Source organism: Strix uralensis, chromosome 26 (genome assembly GCF_047716275.1).
Source record: "Strix uralensis isolate ZFMK-TIS-50842 chromosome 26, bStrUra1, whole genome shotgun sequence".
NCBI lineage: Eukaryota > Metazoa > Chordata > Aves > Strigiformes > Strigidae > Strix > Strix uralensis.
The window spans coordinates 2777389-2796432 of record NC_133997.1 but is presented as its reverse complement, the minus strand read 5'-3'; the positions used below and the strand labels follow the sequence as shown (position 1 = coordinate 2796432).

The following is a 19044-nucleotide window of genomic DNA, read 5'->3' as shown; positions in this document are numbered from 1 at the left end:
GCCACAGCCACCTGTGTGTGCGGCGGCGGGGCGAGGGACCGTGGCAGGGCTGGGCTCCAGCCTGCAGCGAGGGCAGGGACAGCCTGTGTCCTCAGCCTCCCAGCTTGGGGGGACACTCTTCCCGGGCAGCCCTCACCATGTCTCCCTCCAGGTCTCCAGCAGCCCGAGCCCTGCGGGAGAGAAGCAGGCAGTTGCCTTCCTTGCCAGGAGGGCAACCTCCTCCTGCCCCGCTGGAGCCCGTGCCTCTGTGCGCAGGCCCTTTGCCCCTGTTCCTATCCCCCCTGCTCCATCCCAGAGCCACCCCCCTCGCCCCATTGTGAGCTCAGGGCCAGGGCTGCCCACCGTGCTGGCAGGGAGGTAAAGCGGGGTAGGTACGAGGGGGGACTGCGGGGCTGGTCCTGGCCCAGCCATCCTCCGGGGAGGGAATTGCCACAGCTGGGAGCGCGTGTGGGAGCGGGGCTGGGTGTTCACGCGTGTCCCGAAGTTGCTGGCCCTGGGGCAGTGTGCCTGTCATGCCAGGGTCGTGCCTGTGTGATGCCTGGGGGGCTGCCAAGGGCCCCCACATCCTCTTGAGCAGCTGCAGCAGCCGTGCACTGCTCCCTGCCCGGGTGAAGATGCTGCCCTGGGATCCAGGGGCTGTGGGGCACGCTCACCCTCGGGTTTGGGAGCAGGGCCCTGCCACCACCCCTAGCACCACTGGTGACCCCATAGCAGCCTCCCAGAGTGACACCCAGACACATCCCTCGCGTGGCCCTCCCTCTTTAAGGGCTGGAGCCAGGCAGGAGGGAGGAAAATGCCACCATAATTGCATCCCTCCTAATTATCCTCAGCAGGTGCTCACTGAGTCACAGCCGCCCAGGTGCCGGCACACCGTGAGGCCACCCTGGGTGGGTCAGGCGTCCGGGAGTGGTGCTGGGTGGGTGCCCCGGTGTCCCTGTGGAGCCACGAGGGCTGGGTGCTCCTGTGCCCCCACCACCACGCCGTCTGCCCCGTGCCCACCTTGGCTGCAGGCTTAGGGGGCTCTTCTCCCTGCAGCTTGCCCCAAGGTGGGGCAAAACCCAGACCACCTCCTCCCCTCCCCTTGATGCTCTGCTCCAGACCTTACTGGCAGCCACGGCCACCCCCTTTTTCTGCCTCCCTGACCCCCACACCAAGTTGTGTCCCACCCCACTCCCTCTCTTAACCCTCCATCCATCCTCTCCCTCCTGGACCTCCACCTCCCTCCCCAAATCTCTCCCCTCCCCACAGTTACCTTCAGTCATCTGTCTTCATTCCCACAGCCCCACCTGCCTCCGTAGCCTCCCCTCCCAGTGCCCCTTGTGCCATGGGCCACCAGCCCCCTCAGGTTCGTGTCCCCTTTAAGTCTTCTTGAAGCTGGAATGCGAGAGGAGCATTTCAGCGCCCTGTGAGGTCAGATAAAGACACTATATTTATCTAGCCGGTAACCTGAGCCGTGAATTTCTGTGGTGGCGTTTTTACGGGGCCCCACAGCCCTCCAGTTCGGCCCCCTCCGGCCATTGCGTCCGCTCCCTGTGGGGTGGAGGAGCTGAGCTGTGGGGTGGCCCGTCCCCTGCCAAGGGCTCAGGTGCTGCCAGCCCCTCCGCAGCGCCCACTCTCCTCCGGCCCCAGGGGAAGCGCCCCGAGGAGGCAGGATCAGCTCCCCGCGCTCAGCCCTGCGGCCATCACCCCATGACCAGCCACTCGGCCCCCACCATGCCGGCCTCATGCCCCTGACCAGCCACCGGCCGCCCACCCCACCGACCTGACACAGGTGAGTGAAGGGGGTGCTGTGGGGACACCAGCTCTGGGGAGGGGACTGCGGCATCAGAGACTGAGAGGCACCAGCAAAACTACCCCCCTCTTCCTTCGGCTGGGTAGAACCACAGGGGAGAGGTTTGCAGTCTCTACACCTCCAGAGAGCGGGTTCAGAGCTCACGCACAAAAATTTGGCAGCTCTCCGACAGTGAGCCACGCTCCCCGGCACCCTCCTCGTCCCCCAGCATGGGCAGAGCCACATGCCCAGGGAAATCCCTGGGGTCCCTTCTTTTTTTCCACCTGCAGACCTCAAAGCAATAACATGCCCTGGGTATTACGTCAAGGTTCCCCGTGGGTTTGGGGTTTTACTTCCTGGGGGGTGGCCCGGGAGCGATGAGTAGCAGGTTCTGCAGCCGGGTGGGTATGTGTCAGCAACTCAGAGCGAGTCCAGGGCGATGACTCCCAGGCAGCACATGTGGTGTGAGTTTGGAGGGTTCTCAGGCTCAGTGGCTGGGAGGGGAAGGGCCCTGTCCAGGCTGGCCCCAGCTTCACGTGTGACCTTGGGCAGGTAACATCACTCTGGGGTGTGTGAGTGGTGGGGGGGGCAGTGCTGGAACCAAGGTGTCTTCTTCCCAGGTACTGGAGCAGGGCTGCGAGAAGGGCTGCCAGCAGCACCCCGGGGCACTGGGGTCTCTATCTGCTGACTGGGGACACCCCTGGGTGACTCTAGTCCCTTGCAGGGAGCAAAGACTGCAGCATATTGACCCAGGGCTGCTCGAGGCCACCCTTCCTAGAGGGAAATGCAGACACCCAGAGGGCCTTGTCCCCCTCGGGGAATGGGCAGGAGGCTGTGCTACCCCTCAGGCACTGCCAGGTGGACACAGAGCACCCCCCAAACCACCTGAAGGATGGAGCAGGCAAGGTGCTTTGCACAGGGTCCCCCTTGTGCTTCTGCTGTTGACGAGGGCTGGGAGCTCCCACGTAACCTCCAGGCTGGGACATTGTGTCTCAGGGGACAGGGGACACAGCTCCAAGCCTGCGTAAGCGAGAAGCAGCTGTGCCGTAACACCTTGGATGGAGCCAGTGCTGCGTAAGCTGAGCCCGCTCTGGGGCTCCGTGGCTGCTGAGGGGGACGGCTGCCACCGGCCCCGAGCAGGAGGGTTCCGGCAGAGGACAGCGCCTGGAGAAGGAGCAGGGTCTCTGCTCCTCTGCCTCCAGGCTGAAGAGTTTGCCTCCCAGCTTTGCGCTGAGCCTCCCACCGGGAAGGCTGCCGGGATGCCAGGGCAGGACTTCCCCACAGCCCGAACAGCCCCGCGGTGCCCCAGCTCTCGGGTCCCTGGCACTGGCTGCCTGGCCATGTGATGGCTGACCGGACATTCCTGTGCCTCAGCTTCCCCTGACACCCCGGGATGACGATGAGGGTGCAGGAGGCCTGACTCAGCCATGCCAGCCCCAGGGTTTTGCCAGGCAGCAGGAAAGCTCAGCACTATTATGGGCAGGGAGGGGCCAGGCAGGCCAGGAAGCAATGGGAGGAACCGGGGTTTTCTCACACCCCCTCAGCTCCTCTGGCTCCTGGCATGCTCTGCACTCCCGCAGCCCTGAGGTCCGCTCTGATGTGACATGGGGACACCGCAGCGCAGGCAGTCCTAGCAGATGTGGCAGTCCTCCGTGGTAAGACCTCTCTTCCCACAGCACCGATGGGTTAGCTGCTGTGTCTGGGGCAGGTTCCCCCTCCGGGGCCCCACATCCCTCCATCGGCTCCCCTGCATCCCCAGGGCACGTGCTGCCCTGTGGAGACCTGTCCTGCTGCCAGAAACCACCTGCAGCTCTCCCGCTCCCACGCCGGTGGCGCTCCTGGGGACAGAGGCCCGTGGGGGGCGGCTGCTGGTGCCAGTGGTGGCGCAGCACAGTGGGAGGGCACAGGTGCTGCTGGTAGTGGGCGATGGTGGCACAGGATGCCATCGGAGAGCACAGGTGCTGCTGGCAGTGTGTGACAGCATGGGGCTGTCCCGGCACTGAGGCACCTGTCCCAGGCCCAGATCATCTCTGCTGGCTCAGGGGACAGGGAGCAGGGGCAGCCCAGAGAGGGTCCCTGTGCCAGGCTGCTGCATGTCCCAGCCAGGCAGGCAGCCAGGCATGTGCTCCCTGGGAGCCGAGGGGCTCCGTCCCTCTCACTCCGGTGCCTGTAAGGGGTGCCAGTCCCTTGGCCAGGGTCCCATGTCCTTCCGAGCAAAATACCTCTCTGTGCATGTCAAATCCCAGCTGGCAGAACCACTCCTGGGCCCTCCCAGTGCTGGCAAGGGCAGCCACAGCCTGGCCGGGAAGTTTTGTGGAGTCCTTGCCTGGGAGCAGATTATTCACCCCTCAGCCTCCGTTCCCAAACAGGTCTGTGCGCTCCACCTTGCTCTTGCTTGTAAATAGTTTTCGCTCCACTGTGGGATGGTTGTTCCCTGGGCAATAACAACAGCATGCAGCCAGGATGCAGCCAGCTGGCCGGAAAGCCAGGCTGCTAGCCAGCAGGCCATGGTGGCTGGATGGGGCTTCTCACCACCGTCTCCTAAAAGCAGTCCCGGGGCATTTCCATGCCGGGGTTAGATGGGCAGGGGCGGCTGGGGGAGCTGACACTGCAGCCACCTCACCCCCCACCCCAGGCTCTGTGGAGCCAGAAGGGCTCGTCCCTGCGATGCACAGCTCCCTTCTGCCACTCTGGTTTCATGGGGATCGCTTTCGGCTGCCTGCCATGGAAAATGCAGGGCACGCGCGCCGTGGCCGCGGCAGGGAGGCTCGGCATGGCTCCTGTCCCCAGGGTGACGCTTGCAGAGGGCTCCCCTGGGCAGGGGGTCCCACTGGGGGCAGGTATGCCTGGGGACTCCTGGGCTCTGAGCAGGAGCCTGGGTTCCCCCCAAGGTCAGGCAGGGAGTGATGCTGCACTGCTCCCAGTGCCCGTCCCCAAGCCCGGACGCACCATGTGTGCTGCCAGGGCTGCGCGAGGGCCGGGCCAGCCGCCGTCTCCGTCACCTTCTGGCTTGGAGCCGGGCCAGAGCCCGCCCCGGCTGGGCTGGGAAAAGCCTCTGAATCAGGGTCATCTCCCGGGTGACTGGAGACTCTGGGAGCCACATGAGCCACTGTCCTGCCGGGGAAGGGACACCAGGCACCTGGGGAGCCAAGTGCCAGCGACGCCAGGACAGAGGAGCTCCGCTGGGGTCCTGCCCGCTCCAGTGCCAGCCACAGCCCCAGGACAGGTAGGGGACGAGCCATCAACCTGCAAGTGTGGGTGCCGAGAGCAAACTTCCCTCCGGGTCCGGACAGCCCGTGTTTGCAGGCACTGGAGGCTGCTGGCTGCCACGCTGCCCTGTCCCAGCTCCGGGCTGGCTCTGCGTGTGCTCTGGGCGCCTCCGTCCTTGTGCACCGTATGCTCCTCTCCTGCCTGTGAGGGTGCCATGGGGCAGGAGCCACCAGCTCCCTGTGGGGACCGAGTGCTGGGCTGTCACCCACCCGTACAGGCTGGCTCTGCCCAGCTGGTGGGGGCACAGCAGCCGCCTCACCGGGAGGACGCGTGTCGGCTTGAATAACCGATGGGAGGCTAGCAGGGTGCAGCCGCGGCAGGGAGACGGGCAGGCTGCTTGGGTGGCCAGGCCCCTGCAGTGAGGGGATCCCTGCCTGTGCCCACAGCCCCCCAAGGCCCCTGGGTGGTCGTGGCTGCACCAAGGTCTGCAGTGGCCTGGTGCCAGGCACCAAGCAGGGATGGATGACAAGGATTCCTGTGCTGACTTCCTGGCCTTGCCTCAGTTTCCCTCTCAGCCAAACAGGGTGTGTGTTAGCAGCCAGCTGGAAATGCCAGCCCCCTGCCAAGCCCCAGCACTCACTCTGAATAACCAGGGGAAGGTGCTGGGCTGGCTGGACCACTCCATCCTGTCTGGCTATCTCAGCCAGGTCTAAGCATCATGACTGTGACCAGGCAGCTGCCTCCCATCTGGAGGAGCACTGGGGGCACCTCTCCAGCCCCAAGAGTAGGACAGCCACAGGATGGTGGGGTAAGGATGGCAGGGCTGGGGCAGAGGTGACCGCTGCAGTCCCTGGGCTTCAGTGACTGTGGGTGCCAGGACGCTGGGTGCCTCTGGCTGTGCCCTGGGGCTCCCTTCTGTGGTATGAGGTGCCTGAAGGCATATGGATGGCAGTGCCAGCTGGGCCCTGCTGTCCCAGGCTCTCCAGGAGGGCTGGCAGGTGACAGGAGCTATGGCCACACTGCACCCCACATCCCCCCCTGCATCCTTCATCCCCTGGGTCTCCAGACAAGGCAGGACCCAGAGAGCTACTGGTGGTGGGTACCCCATTGTGCTGACCGTGGCCTGTGGAAGCTGACCCCTGGGCTCTTCTCTTGCAGTCGATGCCTCCAAGAGAGCCCACTGAGTCCCAGCCTCCAGCATGTCCCAGCTTTCCTCCACCCTAAAGCGGTACGTTGACTCATCCCGCTATGCCGAGACCACTTACAGCAAGGTGCCCAGCGGTTACAGCTCCTATACCTCCTATGGATCCACCTTGGCCACATCCTATGCAGACAGCGACAAAATCGGCTTCAAAAGCAGCTACCTGGCCTCCCCCCGGTACCACCACACGGGGCTGTCCCCAAGCAGTGGCTATGACAGCAGCCGGCTGCCCCTGTACCCTGACTCCAGCATCCGCCTGAGCCCCACGTACATCCGCGCCCAGCCCCGGCTGCCTGGCAGTGGGCTGAGCGGGGGTGCGTGCTACACCTTCGCAGGGGCCCCCAGCAGCCCTCCTGGCTACCTGCCTGCCACAGCGCCTCTCAGTCGTCACAAATCCATCAGCCACTCGGACCTGGCACGGGAGTTTTCGGGGCTCCACGCCTCAGACAGCGCCTACGCACCCATCCCCGGCCCCCTCAGCACCCGGGGCCGCCAGGAGCTCGGCACCCTGCAGGGTCTCTACCAGGCTGCCACACGCTCCGACTACGTCCGTGGCTACCTGGAGAGCTACGGGAGAAAAAGTGGCCACGGCAGCCTCCCCACGGGCCCCCTCAGCCCCTCACAGGCCATCCTTGGCTCTGCCCTGCCACCCTCGGGCACGCGCTGTGCCAGCCAGCCCTGCGAGAGGAATGATGGCTACTGCGACATGCCCGCCCAGGACCCCACGGTACGTGGCGCCTGCTGGGGGTGGGGGGCAAAGCTGTGCAGCAGGGGGGTACATGGTCCATGCCGGCTTGTGCTGAGCCGGGGAGCTTGAGGCACCTTGCGCGCTTTCCCTGGGAATCTCGGTGCGCTGCTCCGTGCCTCAGTTTCTGCGGGGCTGCTGCTGACCCTTCGAGCCGCCCTTGCTGGCACAGCAGTCCTGGGCCAGAGCTGCTGAGACAGCCGAGCGCGGGCAGGTGGGTGTCCTCCGAGGGGCTGTGCTCCTCACTGCCGGCACGCTGGGAGCACAGCTCGGGTCCCCACAGGAGCCTTGCGGCTAAGGGTGCCCCTGTGCTGGCAGAGGCGTGTGCGCGGCACCTTTCTGCATGTGGGCGTGACAGCAGGTGATGGCACACGCAGGCGAACTCACACCCCCGTGCGTGCAAAGCTGTGTGCACCGTGTCCCCACACAGCTCACTGTGCCCACACCCCCTGCCCACCGCTCCCTCCCAGTGCAGGGCCAAGGAGGGTTTCCTGCTGCCTCATTCCAGCGGGAGAAGGTGACGTGACTGGGCTGGGCACTCATCCTGCTGGAGACACCCAGCTGGGAAGGCTGGTTTGGCTGGTGCTGGCTCTGGCACAGTGAGTTGGTGCCCAGCTGCCAGTCAGGTTTTTCACTGGTGCTCTGTGATGCCTGATCCCTGGCACAGTCTGTTGCTGCCATCTCGGGCCCCAGTGCCCCAGCCCCAGCGTGGGCCGTGGCAGCCAGGGAAGCAGCAGTTTCTCCAAGGCAGTGGCTGCTCTGTACAGCGTCACACGTGGTGGCAGGCACTCGGTGCCCCAGGTATCAATCGGTGCTGCACCATCCCCAGAGCCTCAGCCCGGGCTGGGAGCAGGCATCACACACGCAGCCCGGCTCGGGTGCGCAGGGGAGCAGCCTGGTAATTTTCCACTCAGGTTTCCTTCCAAGAGCTGGTCAGGCTCTGCCCGCATTGTCTCCCGCTCTCTTTCCAGTCAGCCTTCATTCACCCATGGTGGAGGCTGGTTGGCCCCGGCACAGGGTCTGACCTGCCCTTTGCTTCCCTGCGGCTCTGTCCCACCATCGTCCACCAAACCGGGAGGATAAAGGCTGGGGGATTCTTTTCTGCTTCCCTGTGAGTAGGAGAGGAAGCTCTTTCCCTCTCCAGCCAGTGCCCCCACATCCCTCCCTGTGCCCAAGGGCCTGAGAAAAGGACCGTGGGAGCAGCCTGGAGGTCTGGCCCATGCACTTGGCCTGGGGAGGCACAGCTGGAAGCATGGGGCAGGGAGGAGAGGTGGCCGCCTGTCCACCACGTGCCCACAGCTGGGGCTCAGCGGGAAAGGTCTCCCCCTTTTCCTTCTGGAGCCGTCCATCCCATTCCTGGCAGGGCTGGGTCCCCTCTTCCCTCTCCCTGGCACTCACCGGGGTTTTAAACACCCACCTGAGCCCCCAGGCACAGGAGCAGGGGCAGTGGAGGGGGTGTAGGATCAAAGCCCGCTGCCAGCAGCTTACCTGCCCCTTCCCAGCACCCTCCAAGCTGCACCACATGCAGCACCAGCAGTACCCTGCCCTGCTGTGGGACCCCCAGTGCTCAACCTGGCCCCCAGCCCTGGAGCAAGGGAGCAGGTTGGGGGGCCGGGAGAAGTGGAGGAGCTGTGGAAGGGAATTCCTGCCTCCCCCTCCCACACCAGGCCCTGGTGGGGGGGACCAAGGGGGGACCCAGCAGCCTCCACCAGTCACGGGCACTCACTAAAGCCCTCACCACCACTGCTAGGGCAGGGGTCCCCACCCCACGTGCCCACACACTGCTCCAATGTGGGTGCCACCCTGCTGCCATGGGATGGCCATGGGACAGCAGAGGCTGTGCTACTCCCAAACTGCAGCCTCGTGAAGGCAGCCAGGGGCTTTCCAGCCAGGGCTGACGGTGGGTGAAGGTGAGCAGGGCTTGGCAGCTGCCACAGGGTTCTGGGGCGGGCACCTGTGCTGGGGCAGCGGGGCGGCTGGATCGGTGACACTGGCTTAGGTTTCCTTGGTGCTTTGATGGGCACACCTGCTATTTTCCACTCCTGTGCTTTTTTTCTTCACTTTCCCAAGCTGGGAAGCAAATGTACCGATCGTAAAACAGACTCGGGTGCCTGCGGTCGTGCCAAGTGCCGGAAACAAGCGCATGTTGCAGCCCCGGCACTGCCATCGGTTCTGCCCCATTACCCATCCCTGAGGGCAGTGCCAGCAGCACCCGCTCCCACCGGAGCCAGGGCATGGCGGGGCTGACTCAGTGCCTCCTCCCACCCCTTCTTCCCCAGCCGCCTCCTGCCTCAGCACCACACAAACCACCATCCAGAGGAGTTTGCAGCCAGGAGGTGAGCGTGCCACAGTTGTTCCTACCCACACCATCACTTTGTGCCTCAGTTTACCATCCCGCAGGGCAAAGGGAGGCACATGCAGCTGCAGCGAGCGGCTGTGCCTGTCGAGCCACTGGCTCCAAGCAGGGCCATGCTGGCTCCCAGGAAGGGCAAGCTGGCGAGGGGCAGGACTGGAGCTGTGCCGCCCCATTAACCACCCTGGGTGAACATAGGGTCAAAAGGCCAGAGCCACCCACAAAACCGCCAGCAGCTCTCCGCAGTCCCATCCTGAGCAGCTGACGTCTCTGGCCTGCAGCCAGTCCTGGCCCTGCCTGCCTTCACGGTGCCAAGCGGACCTGTGGCAACCTCTGCCCATGACAGAAGGTCACCACTGCAAAGGGGACAGCTGATGGCAGGGAGCTGGCTCTCATGATGCCATCCCGCCAGGTGTCCCCTTCTCTCTCCTGCTCCAGCCTTGCCCTGAGAGCCTGTGTGCCACTCTGGCTGGAGGGGAATTTTTGTCCTTGGCCCAGGGCGCTCGATGTCACCAGGGCACAAGGTTTGGCACGGGATGTGGCTGAACACCACCCCTCTTGCCATGAAACCGGCTCTGCCAGCACGGTGCATCCCCAGGGAGAGTGCTGCACCAGCACCCTGCACTGTGCTTGGGGCAGGCTCTGCACCAGGGCGAATCCTGCCCCCAACCACCCACCGGGCCACAGGGCAGGGTGGCGGGAGCCCCCGCTGGCATGTGCAGCACTGGTGCAGTGGGACCCACACTGGGGACCCATGCCACAGCCCCAAGGCCCAGGACGTGACCTGCAGGGGCTGCGGGAGGGCGTTGCAGGGCACCCACACCGTCTGCGTGAGGCTAGTGGGGTGCGCACCCCCGTGTGAACACTGTGTCCCTGCGTGTGTACAGTATACACACCGCAGGCTGTGTATATATATACACATGCGCGCACATGCAGGCGGGGATTACGACAAGCATCTTGCTGTGATGCAAAAAGCCCTGGCCCTGCAGATGAATAACGCTGCAAGATGCCTCCTCAGATATTTTTGCTGGTGCCAAAAATAGTCTCCCTCCCTCCCCCCCCCAGTCAGCCCCTCCACTGGCTGTGCCGAGCTTGCGCCGCGGACAGGGGAGGCTGCATCTGCAGCAATTAGGATTCAAACAGCAGCCACTGGCTCTGGCTGGGGGTGTATTGGTGGGGGCTGGCATGGGAGGAAGGCAGCCTCTGCTCAGTGCCTGCAGCCCCCTTGGTGAGGCTGCAGGCTGTGGCTGTCCTCGGAGCAGCTTGACTATGCTCCCTGCCTCAGTCGCCCATGGAAATTTCCCTGAGCGGGCGGGTAAGACACCTGGGCACGCACAGCCTCCGTCTCTCGCCCTGCTGCGGTCAGAGGGGTGAAGCAGCGGGAGACGCAGGACAGCCGGGCTCCCTGCCAGCCTCCGCATCTGCCCTTGCTGCAGGAGAAGAGCTGGACCCCTGCCTGCGCCGTGCCTCAGTTTACCCAGCGCTCAGGGGGGAGACACCAGATGGGGTCTTTGCTCCACACAGGATTTAGGGGGGACTTTTTCCCCAGCAGAGGAGGCGAGACACTGAAATACCCTCTGAGCTCCCTGCCAATGCATCCCCCAAAGAAGGGGGCACACACTGTCTGCTGTTGCTTGGTTCCCCCAAAATGGCACTGCCTGGCAGCCCAGCACTGGCCCTGCAGGGAAGGCGCAGGCCAGGGAGCCCCCCAAGCCCCTCAGACATCCCTCAGCCCCCCTCTGGGCACAGGCACCCCATGCACCCCCATGCTGTGGGAGTGCCCCAGTTTTGCCGAGCCAGTTTTGGCAAGTGACCCCGGCTGGGGCAGACCCGCTCTCTGCCAAGTGCCGCGCAGCTCTCGGGCCAGCGCCGTGCTGGCAGCACCGCGTGCCCGGAGCAGGGGGGAGCGCTGGGGGAGCAGACACGCACTCCGTGCCCTATTGCCCCCGTGACGTCGGGGGCTGGGGACCCCGCTGCCGAGAGCCGCCGGGCTGCGGCATGCCGGCGGGTGGAAGGGGCAGAGGGCTGCAGCGGGGTGCTGCCCGGACCCTTCCCAGAGGCCCCGCGGTGCCGGGGCCCTGCCGCCACCATGGCTCGCCATGCCGGGAGCGTGGCCCACGGGCACAGCCGCCCCTCGCGGGCCCCCTTGGCTCCCAGCTCGCTGTACCACGCGGTGCGGCGGGGGCTGGCCGTCACGGAGCCCGGCTGCCGCCTCTCCACCCATTTGATGTCAGAGCTGCTCAGGTGCCGTCAGCCCCAGAGCCGGCACCGGCTCCGGCACCGCACGCCCGAGCACGGCGGGGCTCCGGCGAGGCCAGACACCTGACCCCGTGCCTCAGGCCTCAGCTGGCCCGAGGAGAGGGGTGCCCACCCGGCACCCCCTGCCAGCCCCCCACCCGCCACTGGCCCTCGCGGTCTCGCTGTGCCCACGAGGGCCACCATGAGGGACTCCTACACAGTGACGCTGCCCGAGGAGCCCCCCGCGCTCCCCGACCTTCACAAGGACCTGCGTCCACGCGCCTCCATGCCAGGGTCCCTGCTGGTCTCCACCTTCGTCGGGCTCGTCCTCAACAAGACCAAGGTACGAGCCCCGCGGCTGCCTGCAGCCCCTGCCCGCCGGCTTGAGGGCAGAGAAGGGGGCAAGGGGAGGGGACGGCCCCTGCCCTTGCCGGGGAGCATGGGGTACCCCTTGCTGGAGGATGGGGTGCCTGGGGGTGGGTGCCCATCCTGGCTGGCTGCGGGGCCAGGGTGCCCCCGTGTCCTGCCGGAGGGGCAGGGAGCAGGTGAAAGCACGTGTCAGGTCGCCTGGGTCCCTCTCCCAGCCCTGGCCCTGCGGTGACCTTGGCCAAGTCCCCATGCCCCAGCCTACCCACTGCAAGGAAGGGGCTCCTGGCCATGCTAGCCCCTTGGCAGTGTCACTGGGCTGAGCTTGGCTGTCCCCGGAGCCACAATGCTGGGGCAGATCTCCCCCTGCGGGGATGGCAGAGGCAAGGGGCAGAGAGGGCAGGGTCTGGGCACTTATGTAAGTCTGGCTGCTCCCACTCTCCTGCTGGCCCAACAGGCGTTTGGCGTCCAGACCCAGATGGGGCAGGACAGTCCGGGTCTTGTCCCTTGTCACTATCCCCTGTCCCCAGTCCCCCTCCTGCAGTGCGGTCTCAGGGGCTCCCCAGCTGCCGCCGCGTGAGCCAGCTCTTCTTCGCCACCTCTGAGCAGCGCCGTGTCCTAGATAAAGCCTGGACGGGCGAGGGGGATTAGCTGGAGTTGAGTCACCCAGGGGAGGGAAAACCGGGGGGGGGGGGGGGGGGGGTGGGAAATAAGACCTCAGTGCACACAGGCTTGTGTCATGGTATGGGAGCACCTGGGCACCCCCCCAGCCCCAGCCCTCCCCTGGAGTTGCTCCCAGCTCTGGGAAGGCAGCCTAGGACCTGGCCTGGCCAGGCAGTGGGTGAATGCCAGGTCCGTGGGGAGGTTTGCACCCACACTGGCAGGACACTCTGGTCCCTCCTGGCACACAGCGGGAGCTGCCCAGGCAGGGCAACTGGACGAGCAGCGTCCTGATGGGGATGGCTGGAGCGCATTGGGGCAGCTCCCAGGAGTTGCTGCTATCCCCCCTGGCACTGTGATCTTCCCTGCAATAGGTGTGGGGACATGGGCAGCAAGCCCTTGGGGGGTCGGCCCCTTCAAGAGATGTAGGCTGTTGGGACGCAGACCCACCTCCCCTGCTGCCTGCTTGGCCCAGTCTGCTCAGGGAGCAGAGCCAGGCCAGCTCCTTCAGCCGTGCTGTGGCACTGACCCGCTGCAGCCTGCTGGCACCCCTTGCCTGGCTGAGCCTGCCCCCCGGCCTGGGGATCCCTGCCCAGGGATGAGTGGGGGGGTTGCCTGGCAATTTTTGCACAGCCACCCCCCAGCACTGAGCACCAGGGCTGGGAACACCCCTTGCGCTGGGCACTGCGGGGGCACTCGTGTGACACACGGGGTACCCGGTCAGTCCGGCAGAGCCACGTGCACCCACACAGGGCGGCCAAGTCCCTGCTACTGCTGGTCCTCCCTGCGGTGGGTGATGCCTGCACCGTCGCTAAGGAGCACGTGTAACTGGATCTGGGTTATTTTGGGCTGCTGTCAGGGCTGGGTGCTCAGCACCTCCCACACACACACCAGCTGCTGCTATTTCAGAGCTGCTGGGCCCCCTCCCCTCCTCTCCTCCTCCCCCTCCTCAGGCCTGGGGTGGGCAGCTGGGGTGTTTGCCTGAGGATCCTTAAAACCTGGTCACCTGGGGGGGGCACGATCAGCAGTCTGACCCTGCAAGCCCTATTGGCCCCCAACCCAGCTCCAGGCACAGCTCTGGGGAGGTTTGTTGCACCACTACCCTCTGTGCTGGGCTCACGTGCAGGGCTGGGAGCAGGGTCCCTGGGCTCCCACCAGCACCCAGGCTGACTGCTGCAGGGCTGGGCTTGCGCTTTCCCAGGTGGACTTTATCCTCCAAAACAGCTGTGCCAAGCTCTGGGCTGCAGTCCTGGAGGGAGCACCCAGCATGGACAAGGCAGGCAGCAGCGGGGCACCGTGCATCTCCGGCAGACTTGGGGCACTGCCACCCCCCCCAGCTGCCCAGGGCACGGGGCTGGCAAAGGGAGGCAGCCGGGGTGGCTGGCCTGGCCTGCAGCCCAGGGCATGGGGCAGCAGTGTCACCAGGCAGGGAGAACTTTGAGCCCTGAGCGTTGACCTGGGCCAGGGAGCCAAGCAGCAGCAGCCAGGCACGCAGGATGGGGCAGGCCGGCCGTGGCTTCTTGCCGGGTCCTCGGCCACGGTACAGCCGGTGCAGAGAGCAGCTGTGGTGCTGGCTCGGCCCGAGATGCCCACGGGTGGATGGGGCCTCTGCTTGCACTTTGAGGGTCTGCTCCACGTGGGTGCCCGTGGCACCGCGGCCTCACTGGGCTGCCCGCAGGCACGGCCAGCCTGCGTTGGGCACTGGGTCAGCCCTGTTCCCTCTCTCTGCAGAGCTCCAAGGCAGTGCAGGGGCTGACCGGCCTGCGAAACCTCGGCAATACGGTGAGTGCTTACCCGGGCACCTGGCTGTGTGGCCGCAGCTCACACCGTGCTCTTCTATGGGCACATCTATGGGGCAGTGGGGAGCCCTGTACCTTCGCCTTGCCTCCAGCACCCACGCTCTCACCCCAGCAGCTCCCTGCACCCCCTTCCCGACAGTGCTGGCTGAGAAAGACGTTCCTGTGCTCTGCACTGCTTCATCCCTATCCTCTACCCACCCGCCCCGAGTGTCCCCCTGCCACCGCCTGCCTCCCTCTGCCTCCCGTTGCCATGGTTTTCTCTTCTGCCTCCCCCAGTGCTTCATGAACTCCATCCTGCAGTGCCTGAGCAACACCAAGGAGCTACGGGATTACTGCTTGCAGAACCACTACCTGCGGGACCTCAACAACAACAGCCGCATGCGCACCGCGCTCATGTCAGGTAACTGTCAGGCACCACCCCCTGGCTCCGCACCCTGAGGGGTGTCCTTGCAGCATGTCCTTGCTCCCCTGAGCCACCCAGGTCCTGGGGGACCCCCACCCAGAGGTCGGTGCTTCTCCCCAGCCTTGCTGGGGCAGGCAGTGTGCTGTGGGTGCCCAGGCAGTGGGAGGATCGGGTCCCCTCTCCAGAGGGGATGAGGATGGCCACAGGGATCTCAGAGTGGGGTGCTGAGCAATCCCCTGGAGGGCACTGCAGTGCCATGCCACCAGAGCTGGCCAGGGCCGGCTGCACTGCTGACCTGCCTCTCTACCCACAGAGTTTGCAAAGCTGATTCAGCTCCTCTGGACCTCATCCCCCAACGACAGCGTGAGCCCCTCCGAGTTCAAGACGCAGATCCAGAGATATGCCCCTCGCTTTGTCGGCTACAAGTAAGGGGTGTTGGTGCGGGGATGGCAGGGGGGAGCTGAGCCCCTGATGCCACTCACTGGCCGTGCCCTGTGTCTTGCAGCCAGCAGGACGCACAGGAGTTCCTGCGGTTCCTCCTCGACGGGCTGCACAGTGAGGTGAACCGTGTGCTGGTGCGGCCACGGGCCAGCACAGACACCCTGGACCACCTCCCGTAAGTGCTGCCTGGGCTGAGGCAGTGGACGAGCCCCATGGACGAACTCGCTGCCTGCGAGCTCGGCCCAGGGACAGTGACCACGCAGGTCCCTCTGGGCTGGGTTGCAGGGACTGACATCCCCAAGGCCATACTTAGTGCCACTCTGCCTCCCCATCTTTTGCAGCGATGACGAGAAGAGCCGCCAGATGTGGAGGAGGTACCAGGAGAGGGAGGACAGCCGCATTGGCGGTGAGCAGGGCCGTGGGGAGAGGAGGGCAGGGCTGGGCTGGGAGCGGGGCTGGGAACTGAGGGTCTCACCCTGCTTTGTCCCATCCCCATCAGACCTCTTTGTTGGGCAGCTGAAGAGTTCACTGACCTGCAGTGAGTGTGGCTACTGCTCCACAGCCTTCGACCCCTTCTGGGACCTGTCCCTGCCCATCCCCAAGGTAAGTGGTCCCCACCCACCCCTGTCCCCCTGCCCCACACACCCTGTCCCTGACGCACGCTGTGCTCCTGCAGAAAGGCTATGGGGAGGTGACTCTCATGGACTGCCTACGGCTCTTCACCAAAGAGGACGTGCTGGACGGGGATGAGAAACCGGTATGGGGCATGTGGCACAGGGGGAGGTGGGCTTGCCTTGGTGCAGGCTGGGCCCCTTTCCCTCCATGCCTGTGTTGCCAGGACTGTGGACTCAGTGCCTGGTGGGGCTGGTCTCTGCCCTCACCCTCCTGCTTGTGCTATTTGTCCCCCACAGACATGTTGTCGCTGCAAAGCCAGGACGAGGTGCACAAAGAAATTTAGCATCCAGAAGTTTCCCAAAATTCTGGTGCTTCGTATCCTTCAGGTGGAGGGACAGGCACAGGGAGTGCTGGGGGGGGTGTGGGGGGGAGGCAGTTCCTCACAGGCTCCCCTTTGTCCCTTGGCACCTTGACATGACTCCCCCAGACCTGAAGCGCTTCTCAGAAGCCAGGATACGAACGAGCAAGCTCACCACCTTCGTCAACTTCCAGCTGAAGGACCTGGACCTCCGGGAGTTTGCCTCACAGAGCTGCAGTGAGTGCCGGGCCCTGCACAGCACTAGCCCAGCCCTGGGCTCCTGGCAGCTCCCAGCTGGGTCCCATCATGCCCCGCAGGGGGCTGCAGCCTGCGGTGGGGGGTGGGAGCTGCAGACATCCAGGGTGCCGATCCCTCCTGGCCCCAGCTGTGTGCTGGCATGTTGGGGGGCAGCGGGGCAGCAGCTGGCACAGCTGAGCACCACCCTTGCTGCCCACAGACCACGCCGTTTACAACCTCTACGCCGTCTCCAACCACTCGGGCACCACCATGGGGGGACACTACACTGCTTACTGCAAGAGCCCCGTCTCCAGCGAGTGGCACAGTTTCAATGACTCCCGGTGAGGCTGCACGTGGGACAGGGGTGGCTGTGGGGTCGGGGTGAGCAGGGCCCTCCTGCCCAGGGCATACTGGTGCCTCGTTCCTATTGCTCACAGCACATCTCCCCATCTCTGCAGTGTTACCCCGATGTCATCCAGCCACGTCCGCAGCAGTGATGCCTACCTGCTCTTCTATGAGCTGGCCAGCCCGTCCTCCCGCATGTAGCCAGCCCTGCCTCCCCGGGGACCCCCTGTGCCACCCCTCAGAGCCAGCCCCTCTGGGTTTTGGCCATTGGCCCCCCAGGTGCAAGAGGGAGGTGAAGAGGAGAGACCTCAAGGTGACTGCAGTGGGCGGCTGGGGGCAGCCAGGAGCAGACCCCGGGCAAAGACACCCCAGCTCTGAACTGAGGAGGACAGCCCACGGCAGGGCAGGGCCCAGGCAGCTCAGGCACCTCCTGGTCACTGGCATTTGGTTTTTACCTTGGGGTACGTTTTAATTTCTTTCTCTCTTTTTTTTTTTTTTTTTTTTTTTTTTTTGGTGTGTAATAAAAATACTGAGCAAGGGACTCTGTGGACATGGGGCTGCCTGCCCCATTGACTCAGCCAGGACCTCTGCTCCCCTGGGGGAGCACCCGGAGCTGGGAACCCAGGAGAGCCTCCCGCATCCCTCCTGACCTCTTGGCACTCCCGTTATGCTTGGCCGTCCCAGAGGATTCGTGAACTGCTCCCGGCCTCCTCCTGGCACTTCTGAACCTCCTCGCAAAGGACCCCAGCCCTTCAGTTGCCTCTGTCCCATCTCAGGCAGCATGTCCCCACCAGCTGCCCTATACACACTCCTCAAAGCAGCCTGATTTCAGGCCCAGACTCACGGACAGGAGGGAGAAAAACATTTTGTGGAATTTATATGTATTTATAGTGGACTTCACTCAACCTGGAGCACCCCCCCGCTTCCTAGCTCTCCAGGGACTTGTGCCGGGGGATGCTTTGGGTAGGTTTTTACCTGCCTCCTCATACAACGGTGCCTTAAACCATTTAGGGGAGCAGGAGGCCATTGAGGTTGCACAGGAACGTCCGTCCTGCGGAGGAGAGGAAGGGGAGGACAGTGGCTTTCTGGGACCATCTGCAATTGGGGCTTTCTTCTCCCTGCAATCAGGAGCCCCCCTCGGTGCCCAGGGATGTGCGTCCCCACTCGCCCTGCTGCTCTGTCCTCCAGCTAGCAAACGTCAGTGGCCTTTTTAGCCTTTTCTCTAATTTATTCTCCTCCCCATCCTGCCTTCCCTGAGGTGCAGCAAGGAGGAGACATGGGCCTGACCCAGCACAATCCCAGCCCCAGCCTGCAAGGCAGCTACATCCATCCCAGCAACTCATCCCGCTTCGCCCTCGCTGGCCCTGCGGGCACAAGCTGAACACTCTTGCACCATGAGCATCCCGCCCAGCGCGGGGCATCCCAGCGGGGCTTGGGGGAGGGCAGGCCAGGATGGAGGGGCTGCCCACGGCAGGTACCGGACTGGGGCAGCGTTGCTGCTTGGCAGGTGGCTTGTTTACTGTGTAAGCAAGATGGGCGGGAAGTGTCTCGTACAAGGGAGACTCGTGCAGGAATAAATTTGAGCTTGAACAGAGCGCTGCGTACATGTGCTTGTCTCTGGGTGGGCAGGACGAAGGACTGTGGCTCCAGCAGCAGGAGGGAAACCGCCACCAGTGCCAGAGCAGCCTGCCCGGGCCGTGCTCCAGTGGCCCAGGAGCACCCATGCCCTGGGGCTTGCCTGGAGCAAGGGAGTCGTGGGTGCCCGCGGCAGTCCCTCTCCTCCAGCCACCCGCGATGCCCGGAGGCAGAGGGAGCCTTTCCTCCTACTCCAGCCCTGCTGGGCTCCCCAGTGCCCATGCTCTTCCCCCAAAGCCCCTGAACAATGGCCCCTTTCTCCCCTGCTTAGGGTTGGAGACGGGCACTGAGGCATTAAGGGGCAGCAGGAATGCAGGTGGCGGGGCTCAGGCGCCCAGTGCCAGGGAGGCGCGAGGGAAGGAGGGACACGTTCAGCCTGGGCTGCCCAGCACAGCCCCTTCCATGCCGCTCTGCACTGGCAGGGAGCACGGCAGCAGCCGGCAAACCAACGGTGCCTCCGTGCACCCAAAGGCAGGATCCCCGGCAGGACGGACTCTCAGAGGGGTGGGTGCGAGCACACCTTCCCCTTTAAGACGCTGGTTCTCCGTGCCAGAGCCTGACCTCGGCATCCTCAGCTGATCTGGATTAACGGGACGAGGGGGAAGGGGCCTGCAGAGGGGACTGGGGCTGTCGGCCTCCCAGGGCTCCCCGCACTTGCAGCGCGGCG

At 64.9% G+C, this 19044-nt stretch overlaps 1 protein-coding gene across 2 annotated transcripts; it reads left to right on the top strand.

Annotated features, from left to right (window-relative positions):
- Nucleotides 1–1489: 1489 nt before the first annotated feature.
- Nucleotides 1490–17086, top strand: USP2 (ubiquitin specific peptidase 2). 2 transcript variants are annotated; one of them, XM_074851095.1, is made up of 13 exons: nucleotides 1490–1771; nucleotides 6140–6909; nucleotides 14276–14326; nucleotides 14620–14743; nucleotides 15060–15171; nucleotides 15252–15362; nucleotides 15529–15593; nucleotides 15687–15790; nucleotides 15864–15944; nucleotides 16099–16177; nucleotides 16290–16397; nucleotides 16618–16738; nucleotides 16856–17086. In XM_074851095.1, the coding sequence occupies exons 2-13, from the start codon at nucleotides 6181–6183 to the stop codon at nucleotides 16941–16943; spliced, it is 1773 nt and encodes a 590-aa protein (XP_074707196.1). In that variant the 5' UTR covers nucleotides 1490–1771; nucleotides 6140–6180; the 3' UTR covers nucleotides 16944–17086. The 2 variants fall into 2 exon arrangements, with proteins under 2 accessions (XP_074707196.1, XP_074707197.1); XM_074851096.1 differs by lacking the exons at nucleotides 1490–1771; nucleotides 6140–6909 and adding an exon at nucleotides 11469–11861.
- Nucleotides 17087–19044: the final 1958 nt, after the last annotated feature.

Bases quoted from the DNA above. Each gene is read 5' to 3' on its own strand.
- USP2 (XM_074851095.1), top strand. From the start codon at position 6,181: ATGTCCCAGCTTTCCTCCACCCTAAAGCGGTACGTTGACTCATCCCGC. The intron at 14,327-14,619 runs GTGAGTGCTTAC...TGCCTCCCCCAG, and splicing joins TGCGAAACCTCGGCAATACG to TGCTTCATGAACTCCATCCT. The intron at 14,744-15,059 runs GTAACTGTCAGG...CTCTACCCACAG, and splicing joins GCGCACCGCGCTCATGTCAG to AGTTTGCAAAGCTGATTCAG.